Raw genomic sequence first — 20998 nt, forward strand, 5'->3', positions numbered from 1 at the left:
ATATGGTATAATTTAAAGATTATAATAGAAGACAGAAATTATGAAGAATGTATTCATTTCTTGAAAATCTAATAAAATTTGAAAATAAATATGTCAATGATGCATCTCAAAGCTCACACAATTAATATGATCTGTCAAAATTTTATGTAAACGTAAAGCTACATTTACATTATACCACAAGTAGTATGATCTATCAAAATATTGTGTAGATGAGAACGGATGGTATAGTCTAAACTCGAATATGTAACGAAAGTATCAAATATTGCGAGAAAATACGGTTGGAAAACTTGACCGTCGCATGGCTCATTCAAAAGATTAAAAAAAGAAGCCAGTCGCATTAGATCAGGGATGTATTTTTATGACCAACCAGTCACCGGCGAGATTTAGTTCCATAAAAAGGGAACTTGTTGAAATCTAATTCAATTTTGTGACTTGTGTTTTTATATTAAATTTAGTATAAATTTTGTTTCGGTAAGATTATTTACGAAACACAAAAAGTCCAAAATTTTTTAATATATCGACTGATACAAAAGGACACATAAAAAATATGTGTAAGTGTCCGACTAAGTGTTAGAAACAAATTAGGTCGAATCTTTCCAAAGAACAAGCCAGACCACTAGTTCTATGCGATTTTTCTTGACTCTAAAGCAATTTTTTGACTAGTGTCAAGGTAGATGACTCATAAGAACTTCGTTTATATTTTGAACTTAAGTATTTTAAAAATATATCTGGTCCACAAAAAAATATCAATTAAATGTCATGCATTATTAGAGCATGACGAAATAATTTATTCCAATAAATTAATTTAAAATGATGGAATGGATATGAGAGCTTCAACTTTTGTTACTTTTTTTAAATTAAAAGAACTTTATTCACAAAAATCATTAGGGTTAGTCACTACACCTTCGTAGCATGGTCTCAAAAGCCTCCTGAGCCCATTAAAACTAAAATATCTGAGAAAAACTAATAATTATTTACTTTTTCTGAGAACCTTAAAAATTTGTTTCATCTAGAATAACGATACTTGACTTTAGTACATGTGAGGAGTGTAAAAACAAAGACAATAATCTCCATTTTATACATACCAAAAATGTCGGATTGAATTTGCCAGCAAACCTCAAATTTCGATGATACTTATTACATTAAAAAAAAGGAGGACATGCAACATAAAAATATAATTATATTTAGAAAAAAGACTTTTTGTATTCATATGTTTTAAAAAATATAAAAATGGAGATAGCTAGTTTTACTTCTATGTTGCTCATTTATACATATATTTTCAAATATTTACTTAAAACTTTTCATCAATTTTAAAATGTATTTATCTATAATTTGCATATTAGTCAACATAAATATAATTTATTTTTAGGTGATTTTCTCGCATTGTTTATTATTTTTATTACTAAGCAACATTCTAAACAAAATTTTATATTAAAAAGGTGTTAAAATAAATCTATTTTACAAATCATGGCAATTCAAAGAAACAATAAATAAATTTCGAACAATTTTGTTTATTTTTGGTTGTTTTTTATTTTATTACAGATTTTCTGGGACATAAACTTAGCGTAGCATGGGAGGAAGAATGCAATAAAAAACAAATGAAACACAAGGAGCCCAGTCTTCTAAAAGCGGTATTAAAAGTATTTGGTTTACGTTTTGCTACTTTGGGTCTAGTGCTTTTTATTTTAGAAATTGGTTTACGGTAAATATTTCTTTGTTTATTATTTTTCTTAACAAATTGCATTTGAATTGATAAGGTGGGGGAATTGAAAGATACGATACGATCACACACAATTTGCACACCTCAATGACAATCAGACATTATCAATTCAAACGACTTATTTAAATTTAATTAATTTATTTATTTTATTAAATATCAAATTCAATTTCCCTTTTACAGTGTCACTCAACCTTTATTTTTGGGCGGTTTAGTTTCATACTATGCTAAGCCCGAAAGTAATACGAGTGGTGATCAAACCACTGCGTATTTATACGCATTGGGTGTGATCTTATGCAGTGCATTAAATGTTTTCTTTATGCATCCTTACATGTTAGGCATACTGCATACGGGCATGAAAATACGAGTGGCCATGTGCAGCATGATATATCGTAAGGCACTGCGTTTGAGTAAAACAGCACTGGGTAATACGACATCCGGTCAAGTGGTCAATCTAATATCGAACGATGTTGGCCGCTTGGACACGTCAATGATACACATGCACTATTTGTGGTTGGGTCCAGTTGAAATAGTGATTATAACATATTTGATGTACAGAGAGGTAAGTTGTTGAAATTGTACACGTATTCATACTTTGTATTACAAAGTTTGTAAATATGTTGTATTGATAAAATGTTTTTAATAATGTTTTTTGCATTTCATATCTTTTAATTCACTAAATATCGAATCTCAAATAATAATAAAACGTTTATAATATATTAAATGCCAAAAACATAGATGGAAAATTTATTTAGAATAACCATTTCATTTCAAATCAACGCTTTCGCCCTGTTATAAAGTCTGAAATATGGCTAAAAACGGGGTTTTTGCAATTTTTATGACACGATAGCTGAAAAAAAAACGAATGGTCAGATTCGGATTCAGAGCAGCTTTTTTTTACTTTTTTAAATTTATTGGCCTGGGTAATTAAAGCGATTTAATACTAAATATCGTTACTGTTCGAAATAAAGGTTGTTGACTGTCTAAAGTGTATATGAGGGGTGTAGAAACAAAGGCAGCAATCTCGATATAAAGCTTTTAGGTAAGGTCATGAATAAAACGGAAATTATTGCATTTGTTTATAATCCCTCATATATTCTGGGTTCTTGTTATATATATTCAATTGCGATCTAGTTATGTTTGTCTGTCTTTCTGACTAAAGCACAATAGGGTCCAAGCGGAAGTAGCTTAAGAGCTAAAACTTTCCATAAATATTCTCTTTAAGTATTGCAAATGGTCAATATCAGTAGTCCAAGATTCTCTTAACCCCAATTTCAGTTGAAAACGCAATCGTCGTAATATTTTACACAAGTTGGTTGTCAGAAATTATAATGTAAAGTATGGCGGAAATGGGGCCACATTTGCTAAGGTATTCTTTAGAAAATTACAAAAACAAGATTTATAAGATCCCAAAGTCTCTTTGTTTTTTAATCTAATTCCGCCAGTGGCTATAAATTATAAACAAATTTAACAATAATTTAATCCATAACATTTTATCACTCACCTAATACCGTACATCTCTCATCTCCTTAATACTATGTACGTACACCTTCTGATATCCTAAGATCCTTTATATATGTTTTTGTCCCAACCTTTTTATAGATTGGTGTGTCTTCCCTATTTGGTGTTGCCATTATGATTCTATTCCTGCCACTCCAAGCCTTTTTGGGCAAAAAGACTTCCGTATTACGTCTACGTACTGCATTGCGTACCGATGAACGTGTACGCATGATGAATGAAATCATTTCCGGTATACAGGTTATAAAAATGTATGCTTGGGAAATACCTTTTGGTAAAATGGTCGAATATGCTCGATTCAAAGAAATGAATGCCATACGTTATGTCAATTATATACGTGGTATTTTACAATCCTTTATTATGTTCTTAACCCGCATCTCAGTGTTTGCCAGTTTGGTGGGCTTTGTTCTATTGGGCAAATTGCTAACGGCCGAAAAAGCTTTTGTAATTACAGCTTACTACAACATTTTGCGCAACACAATGACCATCTATTTTCCCATGGGTATTTCACAATTCGCTGAAACTATGGTTTCCTTTAAGAGAATCCAAAAGTATATGATGCATGAGGAGACAAAAGTTCGTGATAAATCTCTTGAAGTTGATAGTGAGAACAATAAACTACAACCCACTGCCATTATAGAGGAGAATGGTAAAGCTATTGCCATGAATGGTGTCATAAAGCCCACGACAACTACTACCAATCATAATGCTCATCAAATGGATGCTGGCGTAGTGATAAGTAAACTTAAGGCTAAATGGGACTCACAATCTACGGAGTATACCTTGGATGGCATAGATTTAAAAATAAAACCACGTACCCTGGTAGCGGTAATTGGTCCTGTCGGTTCGGGAAAATCCAGGTAAATTGAATGATTAAATAAATAATTAAAAAATACATAAATCACAAACATACATTTAAAAAGTAAATTTAAAAAATCCATTTGTTCCTGCAAAATTAATTGATTTTGTTAATCTTAATATTGAAATTTTGGTATTACCCAACTGGAAATTTCTAGACCGTGTTAACATATGTCAGGCTTGGAATAATAACCAATAACATATAATTGTAATTCGATAATTGGTAAACATTTTAATTAAACATTATCAAAGTAATTGGAAAAACTGTTATAATAATTGGTAAATTTATTATAATTGGTAAAACTTCAATTACATACAATTCAATGACAAATAATTGTAATTGGCAAAATATTGATCATTGATGAATTAAACATTACAAATAATTGTAATTAACCATGAAAGTAATTACTCAATATACTCATTACCACCAATCCTGTAACTTCTACCCATAAAAAGTGTGGTTTATGAGTGAAAAAGTTAACACGGAATTGAAATATTTACTTCTCTCGTCTGTAAGTGTATCTCATTCAATTCCATCTAAATATTTTTAAAATTCTATTCAATTATAACACCGCAATTTTAACTCTTTCAATTTATTCAGCTTAATTCAAGCTATACTTGGTGAACTACCCGCTGAATCTGGTTCTGTTAATGTTAACGGCACTTTGTCATATGCTTCCCAAGAGCCCTGGCTATTCACTGGTACGGTGCGTCAGAATATTTTGTTTGGATTGCCAATGGATAAGCAGCGCTATCGCACAGTTGTGAAAAAGTGTGCGCTGGAACGTGACTTTGAGTTATTGCCCTACGGTGATAAGACAATTGTAGGCGAACGCGGCGCTTCACTGTCTGGTGGTCAAAAAGCCCGTATTAGTTTAGCCAGGGCTGTGTATCGCAAAACGGATGTCTACCTTTTGGATGATCCCTTGAGCGCTGTCGACACTCATGTCGGTCGTCACTTGTTCGACCAATGTATGCGGGGTTTTTTGCGTGATGACATTGTTTTGCTCGTTACACATCAGTTACAATTCATGGAACAGGCGGATCTTATTGTGATTATGGATAAGGGACGCATTAGTGCTGTGGGCACATTCGAATCGATGCGTAAGAGTGGTTTAGATTTTGCAAAACTGCTAATGAAAGCCGATCAACAGGAGGAGGCAAATGGTAAGGCAGCAGCTGGTGATGCTCCTGAGAACAATAAATCAGCGTTATCCCGACAAAATAGCAAAATGCGCTCGCGTCAAAATAGTGTTTCTTCGATGAGTTCAGCGGCAGATTCGGCGCCCGGTGATTCGCCTATGCAAGTCCAAGAAAATCGTGAAGGAGGAAAAATTGGTTGGAAACTATATAAGAAGTACTTTGGTGCTAGTGGAGGTTACATTTTATTTGCTGTAATGGCTTTCTTCTGTGTTGGTGCGCAGGTATTAGCATCCGGTGGTGATTATTTCTTGTCATATTGGTGAGTTAAAGTTTATTTGCTGTAATAATATAGATTTAAACATGTAAAATTTTAAAACTCCTTAAACCTAAATGTTCTATTATTTTAGGGTAAACAAAAATGGACAAGCACAAAGTCAAGTTACAGACGCATATAGACGTCCGGAGGCTCGTTTAGATAGCAATACCGATCCTGTTGATTTGTATATCTTTACAGCACTTAATGTTTCTATTATTTTCTTCGCATTGACACGTTCTCTGCTCTTCTTCAATTTGGCCAAAAGATCTTCCACGAATTTACACAATGCTATGTTTAAGGGTGTAACCAGAGCTGCCATGTATTTCTTTAACACCAATCCTTCGGGACGTATACTTAACCGTTTCTCCAAAGATTTGGGTCAAGTTGATGAAATTTTACCTGGTGTTATGATGGATGTAATACAAATCTTTTTGGCTTTACTCGGTATAGTGGTGGTATTGTGCATAGTTAATCCCTGGTATTTATTGGCCACTGCCTTGTTGGGTGTTATATTCTACTTTTTGCGTTCGTTCTATTTGAATACTTCAAGAGATGTAAAACGTCTGGAGGCTATAAGTAAGTTTTTCGATAAAAGATTTCATTGAGTATGATATTTACATAAGTTTCCCGTTTCTTTTAGCTCGTTCACCCATTTACTCACATCTAGGTGCTTCTCTAAATGGTCTTTCCACTATACGTGCTTTCGGTGCCCAAAAGGTATTGATTGCTGAATTTGATAACTATCAAGATATGCATAGTTCAGGCTATTTTATGTTTTTGGCTACAAGTCGTGCCTTTGGCTATTGGTTAGATTGCTGTTGTGTTCTCTATATTGCCATTATCACCTTGAGTTTCTTCCTTTTCTCTCCGGAAAATGGCGGTGATGTAGGTTTAGCCATCACTCAGGCTATGGGTATGACCGGTATGGTACAATGGGGCATGCGTCAATCGGCCGAATTAGAAAATACGATGACATGTGTAGAACGTGTTGTAGAATATGAAGATTTAGAGGCTGAAGGTGAATTTGAATCTCCACCGAATAAAAAACCACCAAAATCTTGGCCAGAAGATGGTCAAATTATTTTTGACAATTTAAGTTTACGTTACTTCCCCGATCCCAAATCAGAGTGTGTTTTGAAGGCTCTAAATATCTCCATCAAAGCCAGAGAAAAGGTTGGCATTGTTGGTCGCACCGGTGCTGGAAAGTCGTCATTGATTAATGCACTCTTTAGGCTTTCCTATAATGAAGGCTCGGTGATTATCGATAAACGTGATACTAATGAATTGGGTCTTCATGATTTGCGTAGTAAAATTTCTATTATACCTCAAGAACCTGTATTGTTCTCGGGTACTATGCGCTATAATTTAGATCCATTCGAGGAATATTCAGATGCTAAATTATGGGAATCATTAGATGAGGTAAGGAAAAGATAAACATATGTATAACAGAGTGCTTAAGTTAATAAAAAAAACTTTTAATTAATCCCTTGTCTAGGTCAAATTGAAGGACGTTGTTTCTGAATTACCTTGCGGTTTACAAAGTAAAATATCTGAAGGTGGCACCAATTTCTCTGTGGGCCAAAGACAGCTGGTATGTTTAGCCCGCGCTATATTACGTGAAAACCGTATATTAGTCATGGATGAAGCCACTGCCAACGTTGATCCACAAACTGATGCCTTAATTCAAACCACCATACGAAATAAATTCCGACAATGTACTGTCCTGACAATAGCACATCGTTTACACACCGTCATGGATTCCGATAAAGTGTTAGTAATGGATGCTGGTCGTGCTGTCGAATTTGGTTCACCATTTGAATTGTTAACACAAAGTAGAACAAATATATTTTATGGAATGGTGAAACAAACGGGAAATACAACATTTGATAGTTTATTGAAAGTAGCACAAAAGGTAAGAAATCATACCAAAAGATTTAAGTTAAATTATCATTTTTGAGAAGAAAATTAATGGAAAAGATAACTTGTTTTAGTTTAACCACTGATTTTAAATTTCGAAATTTGATTTTTTTTTCAAATTAGTGAAAAACAAAAACAATTTTTAAAATTAAGTGCAAAAAAAGTTAGGCGAGTATTAACCCTTTTTTGAATTATTTTTTTTTTTTCATTTTCAGGCTCATGAGGAGAATTTAAAGGCGAAAAAAGATTCTTGACATTTCGTAACTGTACCTAAAGTATTTAAAGATTATATATTAAAAATATTGGAACCAATAACAAATCATCCAGCAAATGCTAGAATACAAAAGACATTATTTTTTGATAACAACACAATATCAACAACAACATCATCTATAACAACAATAACAAAACCAAAATTTTTAGGCTAACATTTTCTAAATTATATAGAAAAAATTTAAGCAAAAAACACACACATAAAAATTCGGCTGGGTCGAATCTTACACATACACTTATGCTCCATTATCAATCTAAATTTTGAATATTGTTAACACCAAGGATAACTAAAATGAAACTAATTCAAAACTATTATCGAATTTAAATGTAAACGCTTACATTTATTAAAGTTTTATTTAAATTAAATGTACATAAACAAAATGTTCTTAAATTAAAGTAAAGATTAAAAAAATATGAATCCAAAAGAAATACTTTGTTGGAGAATAGACAAAAACCAATATCAAAAGCATGAAATATCAAAATAAACAAAACAGAAACTGAAAACTTTATGTACAACTGTAATTTGTAAATTTAAAACAAGTAGTAGACGACAATGTATAAAACACAAACAAATAACTAAAGTGATTTTTATTTTAGTAAGAAAAACAACGTTTCATTTTTTGTAATCTTTAAAAAAAAATGTTTATCACAAAATGCTTTCTAAATAAAAAAAAAAAAAAAACAAAATAATTTTTATAAGACAATAAATTAATACAAACTACAAAATGTAGAGATAAATGTGAAAATAAAGTAACTATAAATAAAACTAAATTAATATTAAGATTCTTGATTTTTTATATAACATTGTATTGTGCAATAAATGTGTATAAATAGTAGTTGATCCTTAAAGGATTTTAGTCTGAAAAACAAACACAAACAGATAAACAAAATAACACAAAATGTTAAAGTTTTTATTCAAACAAAAGTACTCAATTAAACAAATTGTATGTGTTCCAGTGAAAACGACAATATTTTACAGTTGTTGGCATTTGTTTTATTATTGTTTCTTTTTATTGTATGTATATTTTTTAAATTATAATTTGTATTAAATGTTATTATTTTGTATTTATTTTAATACGGTAAATATTTATAATTAAGTAAAAAACTCTAAATAAAAAAAAACAAAAAATATTTAAAAGGTCTTTCCAATATACATTATGCTGCGTAAAAGCTTTATTCATTAATATGTAGTTTAAAAACATTAACAACATTTTAAAAAATATTTTCCTCACAATTTCAAACATATCAGTCATTTGCTACAAGACTAGCATAATCAAAAAGAAAAGAAAAATTACTTTAAATGTGTAATGACATTTAACTAAACTTTTTTAAATACCTTTTAAACAAATCAAGGGATTTGAAACCAGTTTCAGATAGTAGTAATGTTTTTCATCTAAATTGATATTTGTCTCTAAAAAGTGAATTCGTTTTCCAAATCTTAACGATAACTATTTTCGTGAGTGAAAATTTCGCTTACAGAACTAATTATTTCAGTATTTTGATTCAAACTCTATTCAATAACACTATAAATAAAATTTCAAGTTTAGGATTTTCTATATGAATTTCACATTCTTAGGGTCTTATTCATAACACATTATCAAAGGTTTATAGAAAACTATTCAAACTAAATCTGTTCTATAAACATTTGGTAAATGATGATCCATTAAGGTGATCCCAAAACTTCTACTCCGATAACATAATATGAGTACATGATCCGTTTAGTAGTCATATATAATGCAGGCATGGACCATATTTAATGTTTTTGAAAACAACATGTTCCATAGCCTACATTACATAGGACCATGTTGTGGATCATATAATTTTACCATAGAAGTAGTTTTAGAATTATTAGAATATAAAACTGTTAAGTTACATTCACATCTATCAAATATTTGACGAAAAAGGCGTAACCACTATATTTTGTAAATGTTTTTTGATATTATATGTATCCTAAAAAAGTAAAACCACAAATACATTTTTAATTTATTGAGCTTTGGTATTTATTTAAAAGATTTTTTTTACATAAAAATCCATACAAAGCACTTAATTTCATCATTCGTTTATTTTTCAAAAACACTACATTTTTAGAATTGGCAATTTAAAATAACTGAAATCCGTTAAAATGTAAAAACTATTGTAAATATTCAAAAAATCAACTTTTGAATTACAACAGATAATTTAATGAGAAAAAAATAATAAATATTTTGCATGAATAAAAAACATAAATTAAAAGTTTAACAACAATGATAGAATATTTTAAAATAACTAAAAATAAATTAAATAAAATCATACTATACAAACTTTCTATACACCTACCACTGAGATTACAATAAAAACCGTTTTCATTTAGAACATTTCAATAAACTAGGAAGTAATTATTTTACAAAAGAGAAACTTAAAAAAATATGTATAAACTAAATATAAATACAAAAATAACGAAAGCTTAAAAACAAAAACTAAACAATTGTATTACAATTTACATTGATGATATTACAAATTACCATATATACGAAGAGTATGTATTAAAAAAAGTATAAAGCTTAACATAAATTTCAAATTTTGTTTGTATATGTACGTATGTATGTATGTAATTAACTAGAGCATAACAAACATTTTGAATGAATGATATTCTTTCATCAGAGATTGGATACACAACTATTTTATAAATAGACAATAAAACGTATTAAATACTTTAGTTTTTTTGTATTATTTTTTAGAAAATTAATGATGCCCAGGCTGCAATCAAACAAAAGCCACCACAGGTGGCCACTTGTATAAAGGTTTTGTCGCCAGTCAAAGCACGATAGTACATGGGGCCACAAAATAACAAACAACCAGCTGCCATTAATGATCCAGTCTGCAATGAGTTGCAAATTATAAAGAACAATTATTATTTGTTATTTTATTTACAATTTATTATATTAATTTACACATAAACAAATTAGAGCTTTTGTATCATAAAAAATACCTAAAACATAAAATTTACCTAAACAAATTCTAAATTTGAAAGCTTAAACGAAAACAAAAACAACAAAATTATCTTCCCTTACAAAAAATGTAGTTAAAGTATATTTAAAAATAAAAACAAAAAATGCATTTAATGTTGTAACAAAATTCTAAAGAAAAATAAATTTATATATTAAGTAAACACCTCCCTCTTTCTACTCTAATCCCCTCCTCTTCATAATTATATTTTTAATATATTCCTAGAAAATATAAAACAAGGAGTAATGAATTGAAAAACAAAAAAACTCTATCTAGTGGTTGTTATTAGCAAATGAAAAATAAAATAAAAATATATATTAAAGCAAAATTTATTTACCATAGTTATTTTATAAGCAGAGTTTATTTATATTAACAAATAATTACTAAAACAAAATAATTGTCATTGCTTTAAAAAAATAATAATACATAACTTTATAAAATAAGAAAAGTCAATTATAATTGTTAAAAAGAAATTATGATTATTAGTAATAAAATAAATTCTAAATTGTCTTAGCCAAGTAAGTAGTCATTTGGTCATTTAGGGAGTAGCAAGTAGTTTGAAGAAAAATACTTTATTTTACAATGAAATTATTTGTATATTAAAACACAAAAATAAACTGTAAAAAGACAATTTTGTACAACCTTTTTAACCAAACCAACCAAAGCAAGAGAAAAAGATACAATTATCAAATCGTATAAATATAAAAAACTATATCTACATACATATAAGAAGCATTTAATTTATGTTCTACTGCTCCCTTTACTTTCGAAATAAACGAAAATTGCAAATCTATAAAATGTGTTTGATTTAAAATTATGAAAAAAATATAAAATGTAAAACATATCGAAATATCATAAAACTTAAAAATAACTAGCTTGAAGAAAGAAGTAGGCAAATATTATGGACCAATCATCAACAAATATTTTTGTTTTAATTTAAATAAATAGAAGGATAACAATTTATATTTTAGTAACAAGCTGATGTTTAATGTTTAAGTCATATCAACAAGTAAAATAAATAGTGCAAATTTAGGAAGTAATTTCAAATTTCAACAACCTTAAAATTTGCTTAGCCTCTTTTGACCCTCAATGGTTCTAAAATTAAAATTCGACTAAAGAAAAAAATTAACAACACAATAGGTATAAACGGTACAGTGACACAATATATTATTTCTCAAAGAAGAAGGAATGATTATTTACGTCGGTTAAAATTATAAAAATCACATATTTTCTAAAATATCATAAAATATTTATCTGTTACGATTTTTGAATCCTTGTTTTATGCTATCAATCACTGTTTCGAACATCTCATGATTGTAATTTCTATACAAACTACTGGTAGAATATCTTCTATGTAAGTTGTATATAATCTTAAGATTCTTGTCGGTATGACTTCAAGTTTTACGTTTTATGTTATAATAGGTCGTATACACATTTATATAATAGAGTAATATCATATTTTTATTGTTAAGCGTCGACTTATGGTTCAGAAGAGGAAATAGAGCTCTACCGTCTTTATCACACGTTTGAAGGATATGGTGTTCAATGTTAGTCCAACATAATTCCCATATTTAATTATGTCCAACATAATTCCCATATTTAATAAGGGATTACAGTTTCACCATGAGACAAGGGTAGGAATTATTTTAAGGGACTTGTTAAAATGAAAAATTATTTTAATTTTCCACTTGGTGAACAACATTTGAGACTTTATACAATGCTGCTGACTGATCCTTTCATATTTTAAAGTCTGATATATTAATTGAATATCTATGTACAATATAGGTGTTAACACAGAACTTTGAGGTACACCAGCAAGAATGTTTTGTTGGTTGGAATACTCAATATCACATAAGAAACTTTGAAAAACTTTTTGTAAGTAGCTCGGGTAACCAAACTTAATGAGTTTATACATTAACCCATTATGTCATACACTATACCAGTATACATATATAAAAATGAATGTGTGTTTTATTGTATGTATTTTGGACTTTATAGACTGTTAAACGGCTAGACCGATTTCCTGAAATTTTCACAGTGTCTTCCTGTATGTCTGGAAGGAACTATAGGCTACTTTTTATTTTAAAATTTCATGTGGCCAAAGTGCCACGTCCACATAAAAACATAATAAGTATTTAAAATCACATATCTCGGAAACTGCAACAGCTAGAGTCCTCAAATTTTGTATGGACAAATTTCCACATCCACATGAACATATGGGGACAAAATGGGAGGAATAGCTATAGTGGGCGTGGCCCCTTCATATAAAGAAATCCTTAAATTAGTATATCTTTAATTAGTATATATAAAGAACACCTTAAATTAGTATATCTTATATTAAATAAAAAATTCGTTTATCTGGGAAACTATTATTATCTAGAATCCTCAAATTTTGCACGAAGAACTTTAACATTCATTTGAACATTTGGGTAATAAATTGGCGGACTAGCAATAGGTGGCATAGCACCTATTAGAGGTAGAATCTTAAAATTAACATAAAAGGAACATTTGGAAGTAAAATGTGCATATGAATGAATATGAATTAAATACAAAAATTTGAATATCTGAGAAACTATTAGAGCTAAAATCCTTAAATTTTGCGCTAACAACTCTGACGTTTGAATCTAGAATCCACAAATTTTGCACGAAGAAATTTCACATTAATGTGGGAGGTACCATACCCCTATTGTGGACTATCAATAGGGGCTATGGTACCTCCAATATGCCTTAAAATAAAAATTCGTATAACTGGAAAACTAATAGAACTAGAATCTTCAAAAATCGTAAAGTGCTGTTTTTATTTATTTTGAGGGTAGCAAAGCACACTGGGTATAGCTAGTTTAATATAAATATAACGATTCGTTCTATTTGAAGTGATCTTTAGAGACAAGGCACCAGTTAATCAATTTTGTTATAAAGGAAAAAATGTTATTACAAATTCAGTTTGAGTAGTGAATACGTCCAAAAACTTTATCTCAAAATAACAATAATTATTACGAAAATTACTTGTGTTTTTATCTATTAACTTCTTTTTTTACACCATATTACAACATATATTTTCCTCCTGAATGTTTGTATTGGCCTAACCAGTCTTCAAAGCTAACATAACTCATGACATCGGTCAAATTGAACCTGATTTATGCACCAATATACGTATAAAACTACATATCAACTTATACCAACTGAGTTAGATGTTATGGATTTTCTTCAATGTCAATATAACTCATGACATCGGTCAAATTCAAGCTACTTTATACGGCAGAATGGAAATTTCAGATGCGCGCCACACAGGTAAGCAGCGTGTGTGGCACGCAATATATTTCATAAAGAATTTTATCGATAGAGCTTACAGATTCATAAAACGATTAATAAATCGTTTCAGTGATATTTCACACACACTTTTATAATATTTTATTATACTTACCAAAGCCGGTCGACGGGCTAATGGCATGGCCAATAATGCAAATGAATGTAAAAAGTGGAATCTATTAGCCGTTTCGAATACAGCTTTTGCTTCCAATTTCTCCTGAATATCATAGATTTTGGCTAAACTATGCTTGCCATAAGCGCCCATAATAACGGCAGTAGCTCCACTTATACCAGCTAAACGCACAAAATGATAGTTCTTGCTAGTTAGATCCCACATAGTTATTGGTTTCGGAGGAGGCAAAACAACAGAGCCTTCAACTTGTTTCGGTTTAATGCCCTAGAAATTTTGGCAAAATTTTTATAAAATATAACCAAGAAAAATTAAAATTGCTTACTGCTCCTTTCAAGACAGCCGAAGCTGAAGTCAGCACAGCCTGACTGATGGGATTACCAACAGTTATGTAAGTTAATGTTTCTCCCCAGGACATTGTTGTTCAGCAAGAAATAAATTTCTTAGACAATTGGTGTTCTGTCGGGAAGCCTCACAAATAAAACGGTAAATAAAGCTGAATTCATACAAGATTGTCTGGCTAAAACAGCTGATTGTTTTTTATACACAAACAGTTGTCGTGATACTGTCAAAATCAATATGTAAAAAATTATCGCTCAGAACTAAGACTGTCAAAACTTATGTATCGAAAAATTAATGAATTCACCTTAATTATTCTGTGTCTCCACTGCCAACTTGTATTAATTCACTTTGGGCAATAATTATAGGGTGTACATATGAATAATTAACCGTATAATTTACGAATGAATAGTTCGAACAATTTTCTTCAGAATAACACAGTGAGACAAAATAAGCGAAAATTGAAATACCTGGGAAGTGATACTATTTTTCTGAAAGGTGGATCCGAGTAGAACGAGAATATGTTTTTGAAATTCACCAAACACCTCCAAAATCTTGAGTTACCGGTAAAAAACTAGTTTTTCGTACCTGTAACCACTTATAAGTCAGTAACTTGGATTTAGAAAGCAGAAGCTGAGGCTTTTATAATGGTGGTATTAGACGACATGTCTTTTACATATGTACTGTCAAAAATTCCATCCGTAAAAGTTGTACATATCGTCTGATACATATGAAACATTGCCTGTGTAAAATACATGTGGAAATACATACATACGTAATTTTTTTGATTAAGGTGCTATTAGACGACATGTATTTTACATACATATGTATGTATGTACTGTCCAAATTTTCATTTGTAAAATTTGTACATATCGTCTGATACATATGAAAAATTGCATGTGTAAAATACATGTAGAAATACATACATATGTATGTAATTTTTTAAAGCGTGCTCTATTTTCTAACATAAACAAATCAGGTTTTTTGTTGTGAAATAAAATTTTTTGAAAAAAAATAATTAAAGAACATGAAAAAGTAAGTATTTTTCAATTTTCAATAAAATAATTTATAATTTTATCAATTTTTGCACATTAAAAAGACAGCTTTGATTACATTTATAGTTTATACGGAAAAACATATGCAGGTGTAATAGCAAAAATTATGAACCTTGTGTAAAATGGCAATTTTGTGTACGTATATTCGAAATTACATATGGATAAAAAAGTGACAGTACATCCCCACAGAAAATTTTCAGAGTATGTACTAGGAATTGTAACCAATGTTGTGTGCTTTACTTTGTGTTACATACAATTTAATTTACTTGTACATACATACATATATAAAATCTGGATATGAAGACTAAATTTTTTAATATATTTTTTTTGCATTACATCTTAATATACTCGTGATAAACATTGTATATGAGAACAGAAAATTATAAAAATATAAAAAAAATCAAGTGTGCTGTAACCCCGTGTCTATATTAGCCAAATATTTATCACGATACTTGACAAAACGTCGGCAGAAAAATTGTTAGTTTTTTGTTTATGTTAATGCATAGGGGTAACAAAATGCTGATTTTATCACGACAACTCACAGATAATTTTATTGAAATAATGATAAATTTTATAAAAACAATTAAAATTAAATGCAAATTTTGAAAATAAACACTAATTTCACTAAAACTTGTGTTAAAAATCAATTTTAATTGCACAAAAACATATTCTAAACAAATTTTACAATAAAACGACGTTTGTTATCAAGACAACGTTGTTTAAACAACTGTTTAAACAACACTGTCATAACGACGTTATAATGCTAATAAATGCCGTCTGCACCTGCTAATTTTTTATCATGATAACAATTTGAAGTTTAGCATAATAAATATTTGTCTAATATAGACATGGGGTAATTTATTGAAGAAAAAATTTTTCATTTATTGGAAAATATTTTTTGGATCAACATTTTTCCAATGTTTAGATAAATTTTAAGCAAAATTTATTGCTTAAAATTTGGATCATGATCTAGCGAACGACCTTAAGAGCGGGTTTTTGAGTTGACAATCAAAAGCTAATTAATAATCAGATTAGTTAATCTAAAAACAAACTTAATCCGATGTTAATCCCCTTTGATGTTTTTGAGTACAAGATTAAACTTCGCAGTTTTGCCATACAAAACATCAGAAAACGTCACTGTTTGTTATCAAAGCCATACATGTTTTATAAAAAAGAAGAAGATAATTTTAAATTTAATATGAAAATTAATGAAAACTTAAATTTAAAACAAAAAAATGTATTTTGAAGTCCCCATAATTTATTTATATTAACCAATAAATCAAACATTTTAATGTTTATTTTTATAAACATTTTATTAAATTTTTTGCATCAGCTGTTTACACTTTTGTATTTGTTGCTCAAGTTTAAACCACCTCCATTGGGCGCTTAAACTAGCAAACAAAATTAACTAATTGAGTACTCAAAAACATCCTTCGATGATTAATTTTAATTTAATCGCTAATCTTTCTCCTAAAGATTGGCCCTAAATGAATTTGTAGATACATGTATGTGGATAGCATTTTTAAAAAAATGTATTTCCAAACTTTTTAATACACATGTATGTAAACTAGAAATATGTTGTAGATACTTTGTGATACACTTGTGTTCCAGATGGAAAGGTGTTGTGGAAAGAATTTTACTTACTAGTTATATCGGTAAGAATGTAGGAATAGCTACTTTTCCACACTCAAGTATATTATAAAAATCTACACACAATATCGCAAACCAAGTATATCAGTTAGTGTGTCATTCTGAAGCGGCCATAACCTGTGTAAAATAAGCTAGGATGTGTGTAAGTTTGAAAGCACTTTCGAATTCAAAATAAGCAACACAAAATCGGTATTGTAAGCTATACATTTCCTGTGGGGAAATGTAAAATACATGTCGTCTAATACCACCTTTAATTTGACATACAAAATATTTACGAAATAGTGTAACAGCTGATAAACATATGGTCATTGTTTTGGTTCAATTCGCCTCCGAATATATAACCAAAACATTTATTTTGATTTTTTAAAATTAGTGAATTAAATTCAATTTAATAAAATTAGTTTTTAAAATGAGTGCGTTTGTATTTAAAAGATCTTTTTGTGTATACAACGCATTAAGGGCCAAACAAATACCAAATAATTTAAAAGGAAAAAGTAAAAGTTCCCAAGAATGGCTGACAAGACAAATGGCAGATCCATATGTAGAGAAAGCAAAAATGATGAATTATCGTTGTAGGAGTGCCTTCAAACTATTGGAGATTGATGAAAAATATCATATAATTAAGCCAGGAGATACAGTGATCGATTGTGGAGCAGCGCCCGGTAGTTGGACACAAATAGCAGTAGAACGATCAAATGCCAATGGAAAAATGGAAAATAAACCAAAAGGAGCGGTGTTTAGTATGGACTTGTTACATTTTCATGCAGTACCAGTAGGAAGCAATGATTTTATTTATTTTTAAATAAATTTGAAATAAATTTTCATTTTAGGGCGCTACAATATTTGGAGGAATGGATTTTACAAAACCTGAAAATCAATTGCGTTTAAAAACGGCTTTAGATGGACGAAAAGTTAATTGTGTTTTATCGGATATGGCTCCGAATGCTACGGGCGTTAGAATGTTAGATCAAGAAATTATAATTAATCTTTGTTATGACGTTCTGCGCTTTGCCTTGGCCATGTCAGCTCCACAAGCAAATTTTGTTGTTAAAGTTTGGGACAATGGCGATGTACCCAAATTAGAAAAGGATATATTAAGATTCTACGAAAAGGTTAAGCGTGTAAAGCCTCGGGCCAGCAGAGGAGATTCATCGGAGCACTTTTTTGTAGCAAGAGGATTTAAAGGTCTAGAAAATGTCATTAAAGAAGAACAAAAATAAAATTGTAAAAATTTATTCGCAATAGTTTTTTTTAAAATGAAAAATTTACATACACATTTTTTTTTTTAAATTAAGCTTTGCTTTTTACCATAAAATATATGAAAGTTATTACTTGGTTACAGGGGTTCAAACTACCTTTTTGTAATGAGTTAAATGATGTATTAAATTAAACATCCATTTTGGTTGATCAGTTGGAGCCATATGACCAGCATTACGTACCATAATCTCAATTAAATGACCAGCATGTTTTGCATAACCGGCTATCTCATCATCAACTTTCCAAATTTGACGTGGAGCAACCTTGTATATTGCGGCAGCATTAAATTTCAAATGATTTAAATAATTACGTGTCAAGGGGTAAGCAACAATTATATCTAATTGGCCGTTATAAATACAAACAATATAAGTTTCTAATAGTTCTGCAATCCAAGGTGCTACGGTATCCATGACATCTCGCTTTAAGAAGATTTCTACTTTATTTTCAGTATCTAAATCATGGAATGTAAGATTACCCACATGAATTGAACGACGAGTCAAAGAGGATTGCAGAAAATCACCCATGATTTTACCATAATCATCTCCCTTAGTGTGCAAGTAATTATAATAGTAATTGTAGCCAGTTAGATTTGTAAACAGTGAACCATTCACGAGATCGCCGTTTAAGAGATTATCGAAAATGTCAAAGGCACAATCCATATCGTGATTTTCAATGCATTTTACGCCCTGTGCCTCGGCATCGTGGAATTGTTTTAAACCGTGCTCATCAATTAAACCCAATTGATATAAATAGTCTCCATATTTCAACTGATGTATAGGATCTGAAAGTCCATTTCCAATGGCCATACCCTTAAGGGGTATCTTAACTCTGGTGTCAACAGAACTTTGCACTTTGTGAATATGATAGGCCAAGGCTGGAACATATTTGCCGGCATATGATTCACCAGTGATCCAAAAACCGGACACATCACTCCACTCGAACAATTCATACAGTTGTTGCATGGCTTCGTGCAGATTATGGCCTACATCTTTTTCATTACGGGCATAACCATCATCGCTATCGGTAAAAGAAAATCCTGTACCCACTGGATTGTCAATGAATATAAGATTATGAGTTTTACTCCAGGTGTAGTTTCTCTTTTGCAATTTTCCATGAACATCGAATTCAAATGGTCCATTCTCTGTAAAAAGTCCAAATAAGGAGGATGCACCAGGACCACCCTGTAGCCACAAAACTACAGGTGCATAACTAGGTTCTTGCTCAGCCGGAAAGTACCAGAAAAAAAGATTAGAATTAAATTTAGGATCGACCGTTAAATAACCCGCATAACTTTCTACACCATGATATTGGTTGCCCACGACTTTAGCTTTTGCTTGTATATCCTCACGTTTTACTTTTGGGTCATTGATAAGAGGCGTAAGAAACAATGGCTCGCCAGGATCTCCACTATCGTGGAAAGCTTCAAATCTTGGATATGGATTAATAAAACTTTTACGATATTTTAGGTGCGCCTCTGCCTCGCATATAAGCAAAACCAATGCAATTAGAAATGCACTCACAACTGCATGATTTGCAATTTTCATGGTGATTTTGTTCTAAGCAGAAAATTGCAATTGAATTCGGATGCAACAGTTTTTAATGGACTGTACTTACTGTTCTTACAAACAAATACTTTGTTTTTTTAATTCGATTAGATAAGAGTTTTGCGGCTGAAAACTCTTTTTACGCCTTTCTTTGTCTAAAAATATTGTTCAAATGCAACAAAGATCGAAATGCAAATAAAAAATCGTTCGACCGGCTTAAAATATATGTTTTTATGAGGTAACTGCACTTGGATGAGAAATATGTTTTTCTATGGATTTTGACAATATAAGTAACAAATTTTTGGAAAGAAATTATTATTTTTATATGAATTTTGACAATATGTATAATAATCAGATGGATATACAATGTTACCTTATAAACATTAACTTAAAACGACAACAAAATCTCCATTTTCATTTTAATTCTTTTATTTTGATAGAGTTGTGTTTTTAGTAAAGTCAATTTACGAAAAGTCGACTTTTTCAATAATTTAATTTTCAAAAAAATTTACTTTTATTAAGAGAACAGCCCATGGCTGCCAGCTAGGTTTTTTGCAAATGCCATGTTCTCACTGAAAGTTGAATTACTAAATTCGTGGTCTGAATTACTATTGCGAATTAAATTACGTGAAGTTGTCTACAAAATTAGGTGAGATATGAAATACCGTTATATCGATATATGTTTTAAATAGCGGTACTTCGGGAATACTTTTGTAAAAGGTCAATATTAGAATATAAAAAATTACCTTGGCTCTCAATAGGTTAATGATATGGATAATATTATTTACCAATAGAAAAGTATTATAGAGACCATTGCATTGATACCCATATCGGCCATATCAGATAATAAGAAATTGAGCTGTATAAATGCATTTTATAAAAATCAATATTCAGGTGAAAATAAAAACTTTTAAACTCGCATAACGCCTGTATTTCATGTGATAGAGCTCTCAACATACATCATAAGAAAGCCAAATGTGTTGTCTA

At 30.2% G+C, this 20998-nt stretch overlaps 4 protein-coding genes across 4 annotated transcripts in view; 2 read left to right on the plus strand and 2 right to left on the minus strand.

Moving 5' to 3' along the window:
- LOC119605740 (probable multidrug resistance-associated protein lethal(2)03659) overlaps positions 1–7928 on the plus strand; it is a 37021-nt gene extending 29093 nt beyond the window's left edge. Inside the window, exons 4-11 of the mRNA XM_037959020.1 lie at positions 1543–1702; positions 1901–2279; positions 3320–4095; positions 4695–5555; positions 5644–6128; positions 6193–6971; positions 7048–7464; positions 7685–7928. Of these exons, the coding sequence (XP_037814948.1) occupies positions 1543–1702; positions 1901–2279; positions 3320–4095; positions 4695–5555; positions 5644–6128; positions 6193–6971; positions 7048–7464; positions 7685–7723 (3896 nt within the window). The 3' untranslated portion in view covers positions 7724–7928. The remainder of the gene's footprint in view (positions 1–1542; positions 1703–1900; positions 2280–3319; positions 4096–4694; positions 5556–5643; positions 6129–6192; positions 6972–7047; positions 7465–7684) is intronic.
- A 1795-nt stretch (positions 7929–9723) lies between these two features.
- LOC119605741 (transmembrane protein 256 homolog) lies at positions 9724–14744 on the minus strand. Its single transcript, XM_037959021.1, has 3 exons — positions 14492–14744; positions 14152–14433; positions 9724–10599 (listed from the first exon to the last, which is right to left on the minus strand). The coding sequence occupies exons 1-3, from the start codon at positions 14582–14584 to the stop codon at positions 10456–10458; spliced, it is 519 nt and encodes a 172-aa protein (XP_037814949.1). The 5' UTR covers positions 14585–14744; the 3' UTR covers positions 9724–10455.
- Positions 14745–17494: 2750 nt separating this feature from the next.
- Positions 17495–18445, plus strand: LOC119605746 (rRNA methyltransferase 2, mitochondrial-like). Its single transcript, XM_037959025.1, has 2 exons — positions 17495–17982; positions 18041–18445. The coding sequence occupies exons 1-2, from the start codon at positions 17620–17622 to the stop codon at positions 18428–18430; spliced, it is 753 nt and encodes a 250-aa protein (XP_037814953.1). The 5' UTR covers positions 17495–17619; the 3' UTR covers positions 18431–18445.
- On the minus strand, positions 18416–20299 carry LOC119605745 (venom serine carboxypeptidase-like). Its single transcript, XM_037959024.1, has 2 exons — positions 20082–20299; positions 18416–20023 (listed from the first exon to the last, which is right to left on the minus strand). Exon 2 carries the CDS (start codon positions 20009–20011, stop codon positions 18557–18559), a length of 1455 nt encoding a protein of 484 aa, XP_037814952.1. The 5' UTR covers positions 20012–20023; positions 20082–20299; the 3' UTR covers positions 18416–18556.
- Positions 20300–20998: the final 699 nt, after the last annotated feature.

Source organism: Lucilia sericata, unplaced genomic scaffold, assembly GCF_015586225.1.
Source record: "Lucilia sericata isolate MDLA Ls3-8-SP2 unplaced genomic scaffold, ASM1558622v1 Contig000515F_arrow, whole genome shotgun sequence".
Lineage (NCBI taxonomy): Eukaryota > Metazoa > Arthropoda > Insecta > Diptera > Calliphoridae > Lucilia > Lucilia sericata.

Excerpts from the sequence above, each read along its gene's own strand:
- LOC119605745 (XM_037959024.1), bottom strand. The coding sequence starts at position 20,011 with ATGAAAATTGCAAATCATGCAGTTGTGAGTGCATTTCTAATTGCATTG.
- LOC119605741 (XM_037959021.1), bottom strand. The coding sequence starts at position 14,584 with ATGTCCTGGGGAGAAACATTAACTTACATAACTGTTGGTAATCCCATC. Across the intron at positions 14,434-14,491 it reads CGGCTGTCTTGAAAGGAGCA|GGCATTAAACCGAAACAAGT; the intron begins GTAAGCAATTTT and ends CAAAATTTCTAG. Across the intron at positions 10,600-14,151 it reads TAGCCCGTCGACCGGCTTTG|ACTGGATCATTAATGGCAGC; the intron begins GTAAGTATAATA and ends AACTCATTGCAG.
- LOC119605746 (XM_037959025.1), top strand. The coding sequence starts at position 17,620 with ATGAGTGCGTTTGTATTTAAAAGATCTTTTTGTGTATACAACGCATTA. Across the intron at positions 17,983-18,040 it reads TACATTTTCATGCAGTACCA|GGCGCTACAATATTTGGAGG; the intron begins GTAGGAAGCAAT and ends TTTTCATTTTAG.